Raw genomic sequence first — 21100 nt, forward strand, 5'->3', positions numbered from 1 at the left:
AATTAATAAAATTGGTTTAAAAAATTACCTACGACTTTCAAAATTTTCAAATAAATTTAAAACATACATTAATTACTTTTTTTTTTTTCAAAAATATCCTTATTAACTATAAAATATTTTAATAATACCCTTTAAAATTTTAAAAAATATACATTAAAATTTTAAATTAATATTAACATCTCTCATCTTTATAAAAAGTGTCCTCTCTTTAATTTCTTGAATTCCGCGTCCTTAAAACTCATCAAATGTTGATATTATAGACTTTTAGTCCACGTGTCTTGTTGAATTTTGGAGCTCTTCGACATTGAGCGTTAGACCCATTTAAAATGAGTGTTTTAAAAAGTGTTTTAGCGTTTTTAGGTTATTCCAAGGGGAATCAAATGGAAGAAGAAAAGAGAAGGCGAACCCTTTGTATTCGTCAAATATTACTTTTTCCAGCTCGAATTTGCATATCACTTGAAACTCCTGTTCCCTCGATAACTTCCCGTATGTATCAAATTGGTCATTGAACTCACTGTTAACGTTAGAAATTGCATGGATTAACAAACCACAATGTCTCACAAAAATTAATTTGGATGATCTTATAGCATACGTCATAATCAAAAAATAAAACTCCTACTCTTCACCAGGGTATAATGTTCAGCAGGTCTGGCAACCCGACTCCTTTTTTCTATAGCACTGAGATCAGTTATAATATTATTTTAAAATTTACCGTACATAATTTTCATAATGTATAAACTTTTTAATAATTAAGAAAATTTTTAATTAAATAAAAACTTCAGATATTAAGTAGATAAATTAGTATTTGTAAAATATTAAATTAAATAAAATTCAATGAGGATTTATTTTAAAAAATTTACCATTTAAATAATCTATATATATATATATATATATATATATATATATATATATATATATATATTTTGCTTATTCGAAATATATACGATACACTATTTTTAAATTTATTGTATATTCTTTTTTTCTACAATTCACGTATTAAATTGTTATATTTGTAAGCATTTAAATTTTAAAAAAATATACTTAAATAAATCTCATCAACAATTTTATGATTTAGTTTAGTTTAACTTAAGCGAATATATTTTTTTTTTTGCTAAATTATTTTAAATTTTTATTTGCTATTTTTTTTCGGTACCAGCGCACGGAAGGGTAAGGTATAAAAGGAGCCCATTTATTTGACTAACCTCTACTCCTCTCTCTCAACAGCGCTCTGTTTCTTTCGAGAGCCAAAAAGTTCAATCAGTCCTCCAAATATTCGAAGCGTGTTCTAATCGGGAAGCGAGTCCCGAAGTTGTGCAGTTTTCTTCGCTTCAGGTAACACGCTATCCGCTTCCTCGTAATTCTGTAATTCTTTCGTTCCGATTGTTTACTGTTTCTTCTAGGATTTCATAAACTCGAATCACTGTTCTTTTGCTTCCAAATTATTCATTTGTGTGTTTAGAGTGATTGGTAGTGGATGTGTTCTGGTTATAATAGCGAACAGTGGATGCATTGTTGCGATTGTGCTCTATTTGCTCGAATTTAGTGTGATCGCTTTCGTATTTAATTATAGCAGATTTTGAATTTGGAATGTGGTTAAGTTTCTCGGCTACGACTCAATGTGATGAATTTCAGTATCCACTGTGTTGATTTTCTTTTGTTTTGAAGCTAATGACTCTAAAAATTTGTTGTTCCTTTGATTGTATCATCGTAAATTGATCTATACATCGCATTTAATTGGTGTGGTAGGATCAGTATATCACTCCAGCTTATTTGAATTGTGTGAAATAAATAGAGTAGAGGAGTAGGAGGTGCATATGATATATGAATCAGTGAAGAATATTGTTCTCATTAGCTTTGAAGTGATGATCCTACGGAAATTCAAGTTATTTTGATACTGGAAACTATTTCACACAGGGTTCTAACTCAGTCATGAGCGGCTTTGAAGTTTCTATGCCAATGACTATGATGTTAATGAGGCAAAATCGAGTAAATCGCTATGCTGCTCGTGGCGCTAATCAATACATAAATTCACTACTGTCAATTTTATCATTCCTATGTCTTCTGACGATGGTACTTCTTTTTACGATTATACCTCTTCCCTTCCCCTTTCTTTCAATGCAAACATAATGTTCCCATTTCAATTACTGTAATTGAATCACGTTATCAAAACATATATTTATTGAATTGTGATTTCTTTTTTTGTTTAATTCTGGAAAATATCGAATTCATGTCGCAAATCTTACTTACATGTTTTCTGTAAATTTTCAGGCAATCGTTTTTATAGGATATCTCCATCATGCATCAGGTTCGTATTTGTTACAAGTTGGCTGGATGCCTACACGATGAAGCAACATCGTTTTAGATTTCAAACTTTTAAATGTATATTTTTGTTTTTTATCTTTCAAAATATAGAAATTTTGCTCCTCATTGTTACATTCACAAAAATTGTTTATCAAATGAATTTAACTTGTTGACATAGACATGAATTGAAGTCACATAAGTTAGCCGAGGTAGCCATGGAGACAAATTAACAAGGGACAAAATAGTTCTCTTTTTTTAAAAAAGGTACTTGGGACCAAAATAGGGCAAGCCCGAAAGTATAGAGATAAGAGACTTTAGCAAAGACGAGAAAAAAAAAAAAAAAACAAATAAACAAGGCTTTTATCTTTTTTGTTTGATATCCAAATTCTTTTCTTCTCAAATTTGTTTTCCTTTTTGTTTGATATCCAAGTTCTTTTCTTCTCAATTTTTTTTTTTGTTTTGAACTTCTAATTTGAAATTGTCTTCACTGTTATATAATATTTTCTATTCTTAATCTGAATATGAGCATCTAATTTCTTCTTATTCTTTATCTTCACATGGTAGGTGGGCAGGGAAGTATCATAGATGTTGAGAATGACGTTGAAGGTATTCTGTCTTATCTTTACGAAGTCACTACAACGACTTTTAATAATTAGTAAAATAACATTGCAGCATTGCTTCACTGAGAATATAATTCAGTTATCAATCAAGCTTGGTTGAAATTGACAAATTGGATTTTGACCGTCTTGAACCAGAATTCCTGTTCCATATTAGTGGTATAAATTTTGTAATTCGTCTGGAATTCCTCATAATTGATCAATTTGTTAATGATGACTTTGTTTTAAGTTCTATATGGACAAGGAGCACTTTGCGTAGGTCATATCGGAATAAATAACATTGCCTTCGTTTCATATATCACTGAGATTTGGACTAACTCCTCTACTCCCAGTTGGTCTCTCAACAATCTATAGCTCGGCCCATGGTAGAAAAAGAATATTAGATTATCATTGTTTGTAGGTGATACAATTGCTTATTTGGTATTCCGTTATTTGTTTGAACATTTGGAACCTAGAGCTTGCTAAAGTTAGACAGCTGAATTTCTTCGTGGATTTGGAAATTAGACTAGGCCACTTGAGAATTACCATAAAGGTCCATGTACACCAATGTACTGCTAGTGTTCTCGATCATTCTCATTTATAAATTTCTTTTTATTAATTTAGAAAGAACTAAAAGTACACAAGAAAAGAACCTCATGAGTGGAAAACAATTTATAACTGAAGTTTTTGAAGGAAACGATTGAATATATTCATGTATCTGCCAGCGTATACAACACGTACAAAAACGATCACCCGTGTTCTTTGACAAGGAATCTCTCAGGTATTTAATATTGCTAGATCATAATGGCAGGTGATACATTTTGCACTTCGGAAGTTCAAACAACAATAACATTGCTAAAGGAAGTATATGACTATAACATGAACAAAGTGTTATATGTTGGCCCTGATACTGGTTCAGTGATGCCCGAATTGCTCGAAGACAAGGATGATTATGTAGATTGGGGTATGGATCCATATGACACCGAAGGTGCTGATTCGTGCTGCTGGGATCTCATTGAGAGAGAAATTGTCCATGTTTCTGATATGAAATTTCCGCTGCCTTATAGGGAGAAATCATTTTCTCATGTCATAGTTTCAGATACTTTGGAATATATGTCTTCAAGATACCTTAACGAAACAATTCCCGAGTTTATGAGGGTATCTAGAGATGGTATTGTCATATTTGCAGGTAAATCCTTCGTTGCAGTTTTGTTTTCTAGAGATTAAAAATGCTTGAACTCAGAGTCGGTTATGTCATTATTTCTAATGTTTTTTAGTTTCAAACTGCATGTCCTGGGTCTTCAATGTTATGCGTGCTATACTTCTCATTCGTCTCATTTTCTGTCCTATGCAGGTCATCCAGATTTTCCAGTTTCGAAATTCAACAGATCCAGATACAACCGCCAGGTTAGAATTATGGAACTTTAAGTCTAATCCTCTTTGATTGTTGGACAGTTTAGTTTGAAACACTCAAGTTTTAAATGTCGAATGAACATACACTGCGACGGTGTGACGATTCGATGTCATTCTATCACTGATTTGTCACATCTTGTTCACTCACAACGCATGTTCTGAAATAAAATGTAATGGTCAAGAAACAGCAAACAAATTCTAGAAGATCTACTACGTAGTTAATGGTTTATGATTTGAATTTTCAACTCGGTTCATGTCATGACAACATGCTTTTAGGAATAACGACCTCCAATGACATGATATTATCTACTTCAAGCATAAGCTCTTGTGACTTTGCTTTGGGTTTCTCCAAAAAGCCTCGTACGAATGGAGATATATTCCTTACTTATAAACCCATCATCATTCCCTAAACTTGCCAACGTAGGATTACCTCCCAACAATCCTCAACATGTGTTTCATTCTCGATAATCAATACTCAAACTTCCTCTGAGTGTCACATGTTGTTGAATTTTACCTACTAATGCAATGATCCTTTGGCTTCAATTTGTTTGTGAATTTTGCAGGCCAAACTCCGAAGTCCTTCTTGGTGGAAAATGTATTTAGCTCAAAGGAAGTTCGAAGAAGATTCTGCTGCTAAAGAGAGGCTTAACAATATGTTAAAAGACATCTCATTCGAACCAGCCTGCCAAATCTTTCTTCTCAAGTCAGAACCATTCCATTGAAACTATTGATTTTTTTTTCTTTTCTTTTCTTTTTTGGTCCAATTCTTTAGCCAATTGAAACCATGCTTCAAATTTAATTATCATAGTCACTCATTCATTCTAGATTAGTAAATTTATTTCAAAGTCTTTTTAGGTTTAGTCTGACAAATATCAGACCTTTTGTTTGATATAAGTAATCAGTCGAAAGTGTTGGCATGAGTTTGCTCCATTGTTTTTGGGTCTTCTGTTCCGTTCATTTTTTCCCCTTTGTAAATATGAATTCTTACCAAATGGTATCCATATTTCAATTTTTTCTAGTGGAAATATGGATGTGAATAAGAATCGTTTTCTTTTCTCTGTTTTTGCTTGTGGAATCTTTCGGTAATAGCAGGATTTTTAAGTTTTTGTATGAACATATCATCACTTTTGCCACGATCAAAATGCTTTCATATACTTTGAAATGAATTGTTGCAGCGAAAGCATAAACAATATCAACAAAATATTACTTAAGATAGACTTAAACAATAAGAAAATTTTATTTCTCCTTCCGCTAGGTGTTGTTTGAAAATAATACTCCCAACAACATTCTCAAATGCTTATACAAATGCCATCTACCACTACCAAATAAAGAGAGAGAGTTATGGCTGTGTTCACTCTCTCAAATAAAATTCAAAAATATATTTATGTTAATTTTAGATGAAAACGGTTAATATTTTGTTATGAAAAATAACTTTCTTTCAAATATACTTTCAAAGATTCATTAATACTAATAATAACTAACTTTCCTTTCAAAGATTCATTAATACTAATATTAATTTTAGATGAAAACGGTTAATATTTTGTTAAGAAAAATAACTAACTTTCTTTCAAATATACTTTCAATGATTCATCAATACTAATATATTTATATTAATTTTAGATGAAAACCGTTAATACTTTGTTAAGAAAAATAACTAACTTTCATAAGTATTTCAAATATACTTTCAAAAGATTCATCAATACTTTAACGTTTTTTTAAAAAACTTATAAAAAAACACATTTTTAAATTTAAAAAATGAGAAATGTACTTACCGATGATATCATGTGTTTAGATATATTCGTGAATTTTCAAAAGTAACATTAAAAAGTTAGTTTAGAGATAATCTATGAGTGTTTAGATATATTTGTGATTCAAAAGTAGCATTAAAAAGTTTGGAGATAATCTATGAGGTGCCGATAATCTACTTTTAAACTTTCAATTGTATTTTTTAAACATGGTAATAATAGTGAGTATTATTTTATTTTATTTTTTAAATTTGGAGGCATTGATAAAAAAAAAAAAAATTAAATTCAAAGTATTTTTGAAACCGGGTTAAAAATTAAAAAATATTTTTTAAATAAATTATTAATATTTTTAGTTTTTAGTTTTTTTTTCTTTTTTTTTTTTTTGTCTCGGTACAAAAAAAATATTTTTATTAATTTAGTAAAAAATTATTTTAATTTCTAACTTTTTGTGCCGTGTGTTTAATAAATTAATGAGTTTTAAATTTTGTGCATTTTTTTACCAATGCATTTTTTAAAAACTTATTTATTAAATATAAATTTCAACATATTTCATCACTCAAAATTTTTAATTTTATATTAAGTAAATCTTTTAAAATTTAAAATTTAAAAAATTAAACAACGGAAGAGACAAGAGCTCTTAACTTGAAAAATTAAACTTAATTTTACTAAACAGCACCATAATTTTGAAGAAAAGTTTATTAAAAAGGAAAAAAGATAATATATATTAGCGAATGAGAACGAGCGTTTAGAGCTGGAATCTCCGGCTCCGGCCATGGCGGTGAGGGAGAACCACCATCGTCATTACCAAGCGAAGCAAGTTCCTCTTTTTCCCTTACTCTCTCTTATCTGCTTCCTTTCCATTCTTCTCGCTCTCTCAGCTTTCCGTAAAACCTCGGCCCCTCTACAACCGCATCAGAGCATCCAATTCAACAATGGCGATAGATCCGGGAGATCGAAGGCGGCTAGGGACGGCTCGTGCGATTATTCCGATGGAAGTTGGTATTACGATCCGAATTTGAGAACCTCCAGGTACGACCACACCTGCAAAGAGATTTTCAAAGGCTGGAACTGCTATGCGGCGAACAAGTCCAATGCTCTCCAAATCATCAATTGGCATTGGAAGCCGAAGCAATGTGATCTTCCGCATTTTGATCCGGTTTCCTTCCTTGAGAAGTTCAGAAATACTAACATCGGTACAATTTTTTTCCGCGTCCTGCTGTGTGTTTGTGCTTAACTGTTGAGTACTTCTGGGGTACAAAAAGAAGTTTGTACTTCATTGGTTAAGCGTTATCAAGTTCCTGAGCGTTGCTTAGTTATAATTTCCGTACTCTCTTTCCATTCAGTAAAATAGACAGACATTTCTTTTCATAATTTCAGTTCACAGTTAACATGAAATTGGTCTCTGATGCGAGTGGAGAAAGTAGAATATATCAGGTGAAGCTGACGGGTTATGACACATTTATACATATTTTTAGTACTTCCATTGGCGAGCTTGAAAATTAGGCAGAAATTCAAATGCAGAACCTTCTATTCTTAGTTTATGACCATGTTAATTGATACATATTTGATCTTTATCCATATTCTTGACATATTGCATGCTTATATATTTGATCAGTCTATGTCTATTATAATGCTGGATATGGACTTTATGAATGTTTTGCAGTGCAGGATTTGTTGGCGACTCCTTAAATAGGAACATGTTTGTTTCACTTTTTTGTTCTCTGAAACGTGTGCCGGGTGAAGTGAAAAAGTGGCGTCCTGCTGGTGCTGATCGAGGTTTTTCATTTCTGAAGTACAATCTTACTATTACATATCATAGAACAAATATTCTGGCGCGATATGCTTCGTAAGTAATGTGTTATGATGACTAGTTTGATTTATCATTAACCATCGATTCTTATATCCATCGAACTCTTCTATTTCTTCATGATCTTTCACTCCGTTAGAAATTTGGATATTGTCTGATCTGTCGAATTTGTCTATCCTTTTTCTACCATTCTTGGATTAGGCATCTCATTTGTTCATCAAAAGAGTAGAACAATTGGAGAGATGAAAAGGGCTGAGAGTAGCTGAAGGGGGTCTTAGGATTGCTCATGAACAAAATGTTCTTGTGGATAGAACTTTGGAATTTACTGTTATCCTGTGAGGATATCATTAAAATCTTCACTTCTCTAGTAGGAAACGGTTTTTTTAGGTTCCTTATAGGGAGCATACACAGTTAGGTAAGTCGGGATTACCTTTTTCTCCAATGCTCTGTCGCCCATGAGAATCGCACAATTGAGTTCCATCCGAAGTGGGAGCTTCCCCTCGTTCTTTAGTACTTCTCATTACTTTTAAGGGGGTCGACTCAAGATTTTGGCGCCAAACATCTTGAGGACTTACTGGACTCGTGAATTTTTTTTAATGAAAAACGTTGCAACTCAATCAACTGTGTTCCAAAGGTGTTTGCATTATAATATCCTAGGTTCTCACTTCTCACGTTTGCATTATAATTTCCTCTTTCATCTTTTTGTAGTGCTGTAGCAGTGGACAACTAACATTATTTGTTCCTACTTCTGTTTGAGTCAGGTGGTCACCTAATGCTGATGGTGGAGAATTGGAATCTCTTGGATATAAAGAAGGTTACAGAGTTGATGTTGACATTCCAGAAAGTTCATGGATAGAGGCTCCAAACTTCCATGATATTTTAGTTTTCAACACAGGACACTGGTACTTAAAATTGTTTTTCCAATTCAACTCAGCTTTTATGGTATGCATAATTGATAAATATGTATGAGAACCACATCATGATAGGATTATATTCTGCTAACCTCAAGAACTTTGAAATAATTTCTACATGCTATTTTGATGTTTGTATCACGTGGATCGTAGGAAATTTCGACTGTAGAAGGCGAGAGAATTAAGATGATTTGACTAGATTAGAATGCTGTTGATATCTTATATTCGTCCAACTATATGATCACATTCTTTGATTGTTTTTGACAAAATATTCCCTTTCAAATCCCTCGACAATCAAGTTTGCATGTATTTGATTTTTTAGATAGATAATTTGGACTTGTTCATTTCTTTCAACTAGGTGGTGGGCACCTTCAAAATTTGACCCTGTAAAATCACCAATGCTTTTCTTCGAAAAGGGTCAGCCTATCATCCCTCCAGTACCTCCTGATGTTGGCTTGGACAAGGTTCTGCAACATATGGTACACAATTCTTTATTTCCTCTCTTGGATGTCAGTTTGATCTATTAACTATTCTAGACCGTGTGAGCTAAATTTCTAACTTGTTTTCAGATAATTTTTCAAACTAGAAACTTTTCAGCGGACTCGATCATGTTCAATTAGGTGCAAATATTTCCATTTAGAAACTATAGATCAACTCGAGTCATTCTTAAGTTCTTAAATTTTCAGTTTAAATAGACGTTTAACTTAAATTCATAATATTTTGAGTTCACTGAAGTCTGCATTCAAGTCTTGATGGCCACCTCTATTTGATATTTTATCAAATACTATAAGAACTTCGAACACTAAAATATTGTGTTGTGAGATGCGCATAAACTGCCCAAAGGTGTGCAATCATGAGTTTGATCATGGACGAGTAATGGCCTAAATCCACGGCTAGCAAATACTGTTCTCTTTGAGCTTTCTTTTTCAGACTTCTCCTCAAGGTTTTTTAAACGTGTCTGCTAGGGAGAGGTTTCTATTCTCTTATAAAGAATGTTTTGTTATCTCCTAACCGATGTAGGATTTCACACCTAGCGTCGAAATGTATATAGGAACTGACCTTTGTACTAAATATGGGAAAGAATTGTGCTGGATCTCATTTTTGCTTTATCATTTTGTGAATGATCTCTTGTTCATTGTAGATACCATACGTTGAGAAAAGAATGCCACCCGGTGCAATCAAATTCTTCCGCACGCAATCACCTAGACATTTTGAAGGAGGTGACTGGTACCAAGGTGGTTCTTGCCAGCGGCAGCAGCCTCTATCTCCACAGCAGGTGATCAACTCACATTTTATTCCATATTCTAACGAAAGCTCTGCTAGACATAGATTATTATTCTGTGCGTCTTCCATGATTTCTCCTAAATGAAACAAACCGTCTCAAAGGGTAGTCGTCTTTCAGGCCGAGGATCTGTTCTCGCTGAGCAATAACAGAACCAATGTCGAGGTTCGTCTCGTAAATGAGCACCTCCTCAAGGCCCTTAATGGAACCAGTTTCCATATTTTGAACATAACTCCCATGAGTGAGTTGAGAGCTGATGCACATCCTGCCTCAGCTGGTGGAAAGAAGCACGACGACTGTATGCATTGGTGCTTGCCGGGACTCACCGATACATGGAACGACTTGTTCATACAGCATCTATACAACATTAGAAGTTAGTATAATTTATCCTTAACACCCTGAAATTGCATTGCTTTTTTACCTGTTAAAAGTGCTCTTGGATCATATTTATTGGTAGAATTGAAGAGAAGGATTAATATTCTCAACTCAGGTTTGAAATTTTCAAGGATGCTTCCCAATCTAGTTAGTTCTTTACAATGGGAAGAATATTGAATTTATGGAAGTTTATGTTTAATTTGGAGATGTAACGACTCAAATCCACCGCTAGCAAATATTGTCTTCTTTGGGCTTTCCCTTTCGGGCTTCCCCTCAAGGCTTTAAAACGCGGGAAGGTTTCCACATCTTTATAAATGGTGGTTTGTTCTCCTCCCCAACCAATGTGGGACTTCACAATCCACCCCCCTTCGGGGCCCAGCGTCCTCGCTGGCCCTCTTTCCTTCCTCCAATCGATATGGGACCGCCCCCAAATCCACCCCCTTTGGGGTCCAGCGTCCTTACTGGCACATCGCCTCGTGTCTACCCCCTTTGGGAAACAGCGAGAAGGCTGGCACATTGGTTGGGGAGGAGAACAAATCACCATTTATAAAGGTGTGTAAACCTTCCTCTAGCAGACACGTTTTAAAGTCTTGAGGGAAAATCCGAAAGGAAAAGCCCAAATAGGACAATATCTACTAGCAGTGGGCCTGAGTTGTTACAAAAGACAAAATATATAATTCTAAACAAAGAGGACAATAGTTGCTAGCAGTGGGCCTGGGTTGTTACTGGAGACAAAATATATAATTCTAAACAAAGAGGACAATATCGGCTAGACAAAGAGCCTGGGTTGTTACTGGAGACAAAATATATAATTCTAAACAAAGAGGACAATATCGGCTAGCAGTGGGTCTGTGGTTACCGGAGACAAAATATATAATTCAGTTTAGAAGTAAAAAAAAAAAAAAAAAAAAAAAAAAATTACAAAAATATTTGTGACATCATATTGTTACAAAAATTAATGTGTGTTGGGTGGTCTTAATGCCTAACAATTTTTTCGTAAATGCTCATTATTTGACTAATTTATCATTTTTTTACTTTCTTTTTCTATTTTATATCTTTATTTATCTTAATTATCTTTAGTATCTCACCATTATGTAATATAATTGTTAACATAATAAATACATATGACAACCTAAGTATGCATTTATTGTCAAATTAATTTTTTTTTTATCATTTTTATTTAATTTTTACATTTAAATTCATAGAAGCTCAATACATTTTCTATTTTTACATTAAGTTATTAAACTTTGGATATTGTATCTAATATATCTCTATTTTTTCTTAAAAATAAATTATTTATTTAACGTAGAATTATAACTTGGTTAATGGGACCCTTAATTAACTTTTATTTATTTATTTTTGTCTAGGATTCATAAATTTAAAAAATGTAAAATATGTCGAGAAAATAAAAGTTTAAGAACCAGATAGATATACATATAAAAGTTCAGGACTTATTTGGACAGTTTTAAAAGGTTAGGGGTATCTGTCTTTATATGTATAAATATATATCCAAATTACATATATTATATGTGTTAAGGAGGTTTCTGGTTCAAAGCGAGTGGTGGAACCATAGTTCCATCAACATAACCCAGCATACTCTCAAGAAGAGGAGAAGTTGACTTTTCGTCAACTTCCAAAGAAGATAATTGGAGGAAGAAAGTTTGATGGTGATCATATGGAGTACAGTGTTGAAAGGAAGAAGATGATAAGAGGATTCAGAAGCCATAGAGAAGAAAGGATCAATATTGTTAAACCGAAAGGGCTCTAAATACTATTAAAATGCTTGCTAAAACCACTGTACCTCATGGTAAAAGTTCTCTATTTATATTTACAGACTAGAGTAGTAGGGTAAATTACAAATAATATGGAAATAACAATAAAAGGAAAGAATAATAAATAAATATAATATATTTGCTTTTAAAAGAGAGCAAAAAGAGCAAACATGGTAAACCGTAATATAAGGTAAATATCTAGATATTTATCTTATAATAAACGGTCAAACTATCCTTAACCATATGCATATTAAAAATAATGAAAATCCATGAATTATATAAGAAAATGACATTAATTTGATATTCATGAATGATCCATACACAAAATTCTATCTCCAAGACAGGGTTTGTGTGCATACCATAAATACAATAAAGAAACCATTAAATAATTTCTTTTAAAAAAAAAATTCTAGAAAATTTAATCCCTTTTAAATTACTTACCAAAATCCAACCATTTGATAAACAATCATCAACTTTTTTTTTGTCAAAAAAAAAAAAAAAAAAAAACAAAAACCCCATGTTTTGAAATTTAATTGAGAGCAGAGAAGTTCAAATTCTTTTTTTTTTTTTTTTTTTTTTGAGAATTTATGAAAATCAAAATATAGAATTAATCCTCCAATTTTTAAAAATGGAAACTTTATTTTATTTGGGAAATTGTATTGCAATATATGTTGGATTTGGATTGGTTATAAAATGGTTTTTATAAATAATTTTTATTTTAACTAATTGTTCTAAAATTATTTTTTTTATAAAAATAATGGTAAAATCAATCTAACTCAATAGTAATTAAAATATTAAAATAAAACCCTTTTCGTAGAATTTTTGGGTTAAATTAATTCATTTCATCTAAAAAATATTAATATTATTTATTTATTTTCAACCTTTTAATTAAGTAAATTAATTTCAATATATATTTTAAAAAGTGGAAAAATAAATAAAATAATTATGAAATTAAATAAAATAATAAATATATACAGACATAAATGGTATGTAAAAATGTATATTTTAAAATTAACCATAATCTAAGTAAAATTCATAAATTAGCTAAATCTAGAAAATTTTCATTTATTTAAACCTAATTCAAACAAAAATCTAGTCTGTAATTAAACATGAAAAGCCAGAATGAATTTATTCTCATTGAATTTCCAAGCATGGCATAATTAGTTCATAATTCATCGTTTTCCCGTCACATTCCATATTAAGTTTTCCATCTCTATATAAATTCTTCCCTTATTCTCAATCTTCATCTCATCTCTCATCGGAATTATGTGGACTCAAACCCCTCCGATCATGGCCGCTTTCATTGCCACTTTCATGTTTGTCCTCGCCCTAACCAACGCTCAAAACGCCCCCCGTGACTACCTCGCACTTCACAACCGCGTTCGAGCTCAGGTCGGCGTCGGCCCCATGCAATGGAGCAACACCGTGGCCGCGTACGCTCAAACCTATGCGGAAAAAAGAAAGGGTGACTGTGCCATGATTCACTCAACCGGACCGTATGGTGAAAACATAGCTGCGGGGTTCTACCCTGAGTTCACTGGGGTGGATGCAGTGAAGTTGTGGGCGAAAGAGAAGCCGTTGTATGATTATGCATCGAATAAATGCGTGGGTGGTGAATGTGGGCACTACACTCAGATGGTGTGGCGAAGCTCGGTGCGACTTGGATGTGCTAGAGTGCCCTGTAAGGGTAATTCTCAGTTTGTTGTTTGCAATTATGATCCTCCTGGCAACTATATTGGAGACAAGCCTTATGGTTCTTCTGTCTGAAGAGATTTGATTTTAAAATTTTTATGAATGGTAATACAGTTTGTGAGAGAATCATGAATTTATTATTGGAAATGAAATTTGTACACGGATTATCTCGTGAAAATCTCCCTCCAAAACTGCAAAAGTTAATGGAGAATTACGAGTGTTACGAATCACAAATCTCTACATGGACATTTAACTCGGCTGCAACCCACCGACGTTTATCGGCTCTGAATATAGAGACCAACGGGGCCGGAGTGACTAGAGGACACCCGACCCACAAAAGGGGACCATTTTTTTTCTTACTCGGTCTATTGGCCACTGCATTCGTCTTTTTCTCCTCTTCGTGGGCAAGAAAACAACAACAATAATAATTAATAAATGGTAAAATCAAAGAAATGCCTGTTTTTGGAATTACTAAAATGCCCTTTGTTGAAATACTTAAGCAGAATCTTTTTTCGCATATATATATATATATATATATATATATATATATATATATATATAATATTTTTTAATAGATAATTTTATTTTTTAATTTCTATTAAAAAATAATCTAATAATATTTCATAAATAATAATATAATATAATATGCTACCAATTTTGCTAATTCTATAGGGTTTTCTGCATTATTTTCTTGATATGAAATTAATCCTTTAATTTTTAAAAATGAAAATTTTATTTTATTTGGAAAATTGAATTGAGTTGAAATTTACCATATATGTTTGGAATTTATTTTAACTAATTGTTCTAAGAAATTAAAATATAATATTAATTGAGAGGTAGGAAGTTCATCCATGAATATATGTTTTAAGTTACCGTTATTTTTTAAAAAGAAAAAGAATACAAAAATCCATAACTGAGTTAGTAGTAAATATTTTTAATCTAAAAAATTCTTGTTATATAATAAATTTAATCTAACTCAATCATAATTTTTTTTTTTTTTGTTAAATTAATTCATTTCATTTACGCAAAATTTTAATTAAAATATTAACCTTATTTATTTATTTTCGAACATTAAATAAAGCCATACCATATCAATATATATTTTAGAAAGTTATTGAAGAATAAATAAAAGAAATTATGAAATTAAATAAAACAATAAATATATACGCGTAAATGCATAAATGGCAAGTAAAAATGTATCTTTTTAAGATTAACTATAATCTGGGTGGATTAAGTTACATTAATCCTAAAACATTCCTAAACTAACTAAATCTATAAATTTTTTATTTATTTGAACCTAATCCAAACAAAAATCTAGCCTGACATAATTAGTTCACAATGTTTTCCATCTCTATATAAATCTTTCCCTTATTCTCAATCTTCATCTCATCTCTCATCGGAATTATCTGGACTCAAACCCCTCCGATCATGGCCGCTTTCATTGCCACTTTCATGTTCGTCCTTGCCCTAACCAACGCTCAAAACGCCCCCCGTGACTACCTCGCACTTCACAATCGCGTTCGAGCTCAGGTCGGCGTCGGCCCCATGCAATGGAGCAACACCGTGGCTGCGTACGCTCAAACCTATGCAGAAAAAAGAAAGGGTGATTGTGCCATGATTCACTCAACCGGGCTGTATGGGGAAAACATAGCCGCTGGGTTCTACCCTGAGTTCACTGGGGTGGATGCAGTGAAGCTATGGGCGAATGAGAAGCCGTTGTATGATTATGCATCAAATAAATGCGTGGGTGGTGAATGTGGGCACTACACTCAGATGGTGTGGCGAAGCTCGGTGCGGCTTGGATGTGCTAGAGTGCCCTGTAAGGGTAATTCTCAGTTTGTTGTTTGCAATTATGATCCTCCTGGCAACTATATTGGGGAAAAGCCTTATGATTCTTCGGTGGTATGAAAAGATTTGGTTTTAAAAATATTATGAATTGTAATAAAGTTTGTGAAATAATCATGAACTTATGAATTGAAATAAAGCTACGATATTGTCTACAATAATATTATATTGTCCTGTTGAGCATAAACTCTTGTGACTTTGTTTTGACCTCCTTATTTATAAGCTGATGATCATAGAGTCTCCAATTAAGTACACCATATAGAGCCACCTCTGAAGCCATTATATTACTTATGATCACAGACCCTTCCCTTGAAGAAAATACACCATAAAGCCTCCCCTCAAGCCTATGGATTTCTAAAACAAACTTCTTTTAAGACACTTCTTTCTTTTGGAGCCCTGGAATAAGATATATCATTTGTTCGACACTTTTGACTACGACTTTGAGGCTTAAATTTATGGTCTGATACCATGTTAAGAATCATGAATCTCTGTATTGTTATATGATATTTGTCCACTTTAAACCTAATCTCATGGATTTGCTTCGAGCTCTCAGAAGAAGTCAAATTAATGGAGATGTATTTTTAGTTAAAATCTATGATCATTTCGAACAATCTTCAACATTGAGAACATCAGCCACTGGCCAATTGCGGTTCCAAGTCACCCCGAAGAAATGCCCACGAGCGGAGATGCGAAAAACCAGTCGACCCACCGACGGCGATTAACTCTGCTGCAATTTGAGACCCACACCGGAGACGAAGGCCCGCTGCCGCAACCTACCGGCGTTTACCGGCTCTGAATATCGAGACCAATGGAGGCGGAGCAAGTGGAGGACACCCGACGCTCAAAAGGCGACCATTTTTTTTCTTACTCTGTTTATCGGCCACTGCATTCGTCTTTTTCTCGGCTTCGTGGGCAAAGAAACAACAACAATAATAATTGATAAATAATCAAAATCGTAAAATCAAAAAATGCCTCTTTTGTTGAATTACTGAAATACCCTTTTATTGAAATACTGAAATGCCCCTCATTTCATAATTAAAAGATCAATTTCTTTCTGCAGAATCCGGATTCCCGTGGACAATTTTCTAGAACCGTGTTCTCAAGTAGAATCCCTTTTTGCACATATATATATAAAATAATTTTTTTATTTTTTTAATTTCTATTAAAAAATCTAAAACATCTCAATAAATTTAATAATATTTCATAAATAATAATATAATATAATATTCTATTTAAAAATTATGTCTAATAAATCTTTAAATTTTAAAAATTATCTTATAAGCATGTATATTTCAATTTTTATTCCACCCTTATTTTAAAATAACAAATTTATCGACTAGAACAGAGTGTTTAATAGATAAAGTCAGACCAGACAGTAGTAGAGCCGAGTGAGTCAATTGGCTTAGCAACCACCAAGTGAGTCAATCGGCTTAACCACCACCAAGTGAGTCAATCGGCTAAGTTTATACTTATAATTTTGGTATACTCGAGACTAATATTACATTTTTTTGGCTGATGGGGGTAATGGGTCACAGTTGGTTAACGTTTCAGGGTCGGGCAATCCCATCCCATCCTCACAAAATTATCTTTTTTTTCTTTAATTATTTTGTTTCTAAGAGAGAGAGAGAGAGAGAGAAAAAAAAAAAAAAAAAAAAAAAAAAAAAAAAAAAAAAGTGTAGTGGCAGAGCAGGAGGGGTTTTTTCCCTTTTAATTTTTGGTATAGCGACTACTTGTTCCTTCTTGGTATTGGATCCGATCTCCCTCCCACTACGCCAACTTTTATACTCTCTCTCCACCTCCCGCCATGGTTGAAACCTTGAACATCCTCTGATTGCCGCAACAACCATCTCGCTTTCCTTCTTTCTTGTCATTGTCGCCCGCTTCTGCTTCATCTTCTTGCAGGTACTTTTGCTTTCAGTCCCTTTACTCTACATTTCAACTTTCCTACTGAACTGTTCTAGTCTCCGAGTTTTCAATCTGGTTCGAGAGCTTTGAGTGGGCGATTCTTCTTGGAACTCATTTCTTTACAGATTTTCCTTCTATTTCCCTAATTTTGTGACCGAAGGAACAATTTGTGGGGCTCATTTTGGCGTATTGTTTATCTGATCGGTGTTAGGGTTTATGTGGGACTTATCGCGGTTGTTTAATTGTAGGATAGGCTTGCAAGAATTGGTTTGATGGGGGTTTTGTGTAGGCCTTTATTTTTGGTTTAGTGTCGGTATCCATTCTTGCAAATCTGCCGTTTGGTTTTCCAAATTTGGGAGTTCCATGTGCTGTGGATCTGAATTTTCTGGTTTTGATTGTAACTTAATTTTTCTTTAGAAATTGCATCTTCTTATTGTTAGTATTCCATGTAAGGATAGGCTCGAAGCTGTAAATTAGGCATGTTGTAAACTGGTTGTTTTGCAGCCTGACTGCGTTGACTTAGCCATTTAGAATTTAGAAAGCTTGAAGGCTACCTTCATATATGCTATCATGTGATTCTCTGTTCTTCTTTTGGATTATTGAGAAGTCAAAAATTTAAAATGAGGCAGAAGTTGATGGGTGTCTCGTTTCGAAGGAGCGTAAGAACAATGCAAGAGACGATTCTTTTGGAAGAGAAAAGATTTTGGTATTAGTACAGAACCTGAGTTATTGTATTTTACCTATGATCCATCTCTGAAGTCAGTGAATCTTGCTGAGGGATTTTGTGGTGTGTCGGTTTGGACTACTATGCTTGTCCGTTTATCCCGAAGGGCTCCTAGAAATGAATTGAGTCAATGAAGTCTTGTTTCGTTCATTTTAGGATAAGAAACAATTTTATTGATGATGTGAAATTACAAAAAATGTGTTATGGCCCGTCCATCAACAAGTGTTCTTGCCTTGAGATATTTGATCAATAGGGTAATCCAAATCTTACTTTCCTTGACATATTTTATTGATTCTTTATCATTTAGTGTCGGAGAGTTACATAAAACCTCTCCAATTCGATAAGAGAGAATTATAGCTAAGTGCTCTTCTTGGATATCTTCTGCCATGTTCTGAAATTTCGATGTAATAGTCTAAGTGCTGTTAGAAATATGTAATGTGATATTGGGTATTGTGATTCTTTAATTGTTGAAAGTTTATGGTGTAGTTTTGTTGAAAGAAAAATGTTTCTGGACTGCTGACATTTGATTATTTAATAGGAAGAAGTAAAAATATAAGGGTTTTGGCTAAGGAAATTCACCATGTTGAAGAAATCGTCAAGTCGGAGCAACAGGTCGAAAGGCATCAAGGTGAAGCATATTCTGCAGATTGTTCTGTTGGTTGGTGTTTGCTTTTGGTTAATTTATCAGGTAAAACGCTCCCATGACAAGAAGAAAGAATTTGACCAGAAGGATAATGAAGTGATAAAAACTCAGGATGGTGTTGATGTTTTGAAACTCGGAAGGAAAGACCTTCACCCCCATGTTGAGGAAGTTCATCCCGGTGAGAAGCAGGAGGAAGACGAGGAAGAAGAGGTGGGAGGTGAGGAAGAAGACTCGAAGCATGAGGAGGGAGAAGAGGGTCATGAAGAACTGAAAAACGAGGCAGTCAATGAAAAGGATGAAGGAAGCAAGCATGAAGAGGAGACCGATGACGACGGGAGAGGAGGAGGCAATGATGACATAGATGAGAATGATCAAGAGAAGGCAGATAATGAATCCGATCATGAAAGTGAGAATGTCGACGACGAGAGATTGAATGAAGACAGCGATGAGGAGGCGGGAGGAAATGAAGAGAGGGATAAGGAGGAGCAAAAAGAAAACGAGAATTCTTCCGATGAGCAGGAGAATGACGGTGGCGACCAACGCAATCACGAGGCACGTGAGGAAAACTACAAGGGAGATGATGCTTCTAGTGCAGTCGCCCATGATGATGACCACTCTACCACCTCACAGACAGAGGAAGTGAATTTGGAGAATTCAAATGAAAACTTGGAGCTGCGAAACAAAGAACAGGAAGGTGAATCTATCGACACCGAGGAATTTAAACGGATTCACAACAGTTCACAGTTAACTGAGGAAGTTGATAAAATGGCTGACAATGGAACTTCAACCAACGAGAACCCGAGTAATGTGAAGTTGAACGAAAACACGTACCTACCTACTGATCGTTCAGTTCAAAACTCAACCCTGACTACTCAATCCATTGATCAACCCGAACTTAGCGATAATTCGTCCTCTGCAACAACTGAGACAAATAAGGTAGAGAATGCTGATTCTTCCCAGCAGAATGGATTGGAAATTGGTTTGAATCATGCTCAAAACGAAACCATAGAGAATTTGACTGCTCAGAATGAAACATCTCTTCACTCGTCGATGCCTACAAATTTGAACGACACGGTTTTGGAGAACAACCAGTCTGAATCTCAGTCTAACACTACCAGTATAGATGAAAATTCAAATGGGGTTGAAGGCAAGACCTTGAATATCACTAGTGAGGCAGGTCTTACTGTTACAGATGACAAAACGACCAAACCAGAGAAAGACGACAAAGCGACTGAACCGGAGAATGTTTTGCCCACCATGAAAACCCAGGAGAACAATGAAACTACTCAGAATGAGAAGCCGGAAGATACTGTCGAGAACAGTGAAACTACCCGGAATGAGAAGCCGGAAGATACTGGCGAGAACAGTGAAACTACTCGGAATGAGACGCTGGAAGATACTGGCAAGAACAGTGAAACTACTCAGAATGAGAAGCCGGAAATTACTGGCGAGAACAGTGAAACTACTCCGAATGAGAAGCTGGAAGACGATGGCGAATCCAATGGCGATAGCTCTGATCCAGCAAATCATACCGAAGACCCAGTTCATGAAGATCCAATCGATTCGAACGACTCCCATGTAACCGAACGTGTTGATCTGGATACATTACCCGATATTAGAACCGGGGTTGACCACGGTGACGAGGCTGCAGCAGAATGAGGAGGGAGGGTTTCAAGGAAGTGCTTTTGAGTTTTCTGATTATGCTGAGTGTTTGTTTTGTGAATTGAAAATTTGATCATCTCTATACTCAGAGGATCGGCTATAGGAGGAGGAAGTTAGTTAACTTTGTATAATCAATTTCAATCCCTTCTTTGTTGACTGCTTGGTTCTATGGATGTGATATCTGAACAAATTATATATAGTTTTGGAGCAGTTGCTTATTCAATTCTTGATGCCCATGATTTTGCTTATTAGGGTTTTCACTTATTATCCATCAACTTTATCTTTATTTATTTTACATAAAATAAATAAAAATATTGTAATTATAACACTTTAACATATTAAAAACAAAATTAAATTAGGATTCTTAATCCTCCATTGGATACTTCTCATGGGTTTGCTCTAAAAAATTAAATGTATTTTTCTTTTT

General features: G+C 33.9%; 5 protein-coding genes across 6 annotated transcripts; all 5 read left to right on the top strand.

The window, feature by feature from the left end:
* The first annotated feature begins 1223 nt into the window (after positions 1-1223).
* On the top strand, positions 1224-5360 carry LOC111806730 (putative pectin methylesterase CGR3). The gene is made up of 7 exons (XM_023692201.2): positions 1224-1332; positions 1915-2070; positions 2269-2305; positions 2866-2907; positions 3709-4086; positions 4252-4304; positions 4874-5360. Exons 2-7 carry the CDS (start codon positions 1930-1932, stop codon positions 5030-5032), a joined length of 810 nt encoding a protein of 269 aa, XP_023547969.2. The 5' UTR covers positions 1224-1332; positions 1915-1929; the 3' UTR covers positions 5033-5360.
* Positions 5361-6772: 1412 nt separating this feature from the next.
* Positions 6773-10540, top strand: LOC111792679 (protein trichome birefringence-like 13). The gene is made up of 6 exons (XM_023674266.2): positions 6773-7248; positions 7724-7901; positions 8624-8764; positions 9132-9252; positions 9915-10049; positions 10176-10540. Exons 1-6 carry the CDS (start codon positions 6828-6830, stop codon positions 10431-10433), a joined length of 1254 nt encoding a protein of 417 aa, XP_023530034.2. The 5' UTR covers positions 6773-6827; the 3' UTR covers positions 10434-10540.
* Positions 10541-13468: 2928 nt separating this feature from the next.
* LOC111802522 (basic form of pathogenesis-related protein 1-like) lies at positions 13469-13969 on the top strand. The gene has a single exon (XM_023686930.2). The coding sequence runs from the start codon at positions 13469-13471 to the stop codon at positions 13967-13969; it is 501 nt and encodes a 166-aa protein (XP_023542698.2).
* Positions 13970-15286: 1317 nt separating this feature from the next.
* LOC111802533 (basic form of pathogenesis-related protein 1-like) lies at positions 15287-15802 on the top strand (the record flags this gene model as incomplete). The annotated part of the gene is made up of 1 exon (XM_023686942.2): positions 15287-15802. A coding segment is annotated over one exon (516 nt), but the record flags the coding sequence as incomplete, so codon positions are not given.
* Positions 15803-17460: 1658 nt separating this feature from the next.
* On the top strand, positions 17461-20896 carry LOC111799316 (uncharacterized). Of its 2 annotated transcripts, none has more exons than XM_023682833.2 (2): positions 17461-17641; positions 18907-20896. In XM_023682833.2, exon 2 carries the CDS (start codon positions 18949-18951, stop codon positions 20668-20670), a length of 1722 nt encoding a protein of 573 aa, XP_023538601.2. In that variant the 5' UTR covers positions 17461-17641; positions 18907-18948; the 3' UTR covers positions 20671-20896. The 2 variants fall into 2 exon arrangements, with proteins under 2 accessions (XP_023538601.2, XP_023538609.2); XM_023682841.2 differs by having other exon boundaries at positions 18911-20896.
* The last annotated feature ends 204 nt before the right edge of the window (positions 20897-21100 follow it).

Source organism: Cucurbita pepo, chromosome 1 (assembly GCF_057944985.1).
Source record: "Cucurbita pepo subsp. pepo isolate OVF chromosome 1, ASM5794498v1, whole genome shotgun sequence".
In the NCBI taxonomy this organism is placed as follows: Eukaryota; Viridiplantae; Streptophyta; class Magnoliopsida; order Cucurbitales; family Cucurbitaceae; genus Cucurbita; species Cucurbita pepo.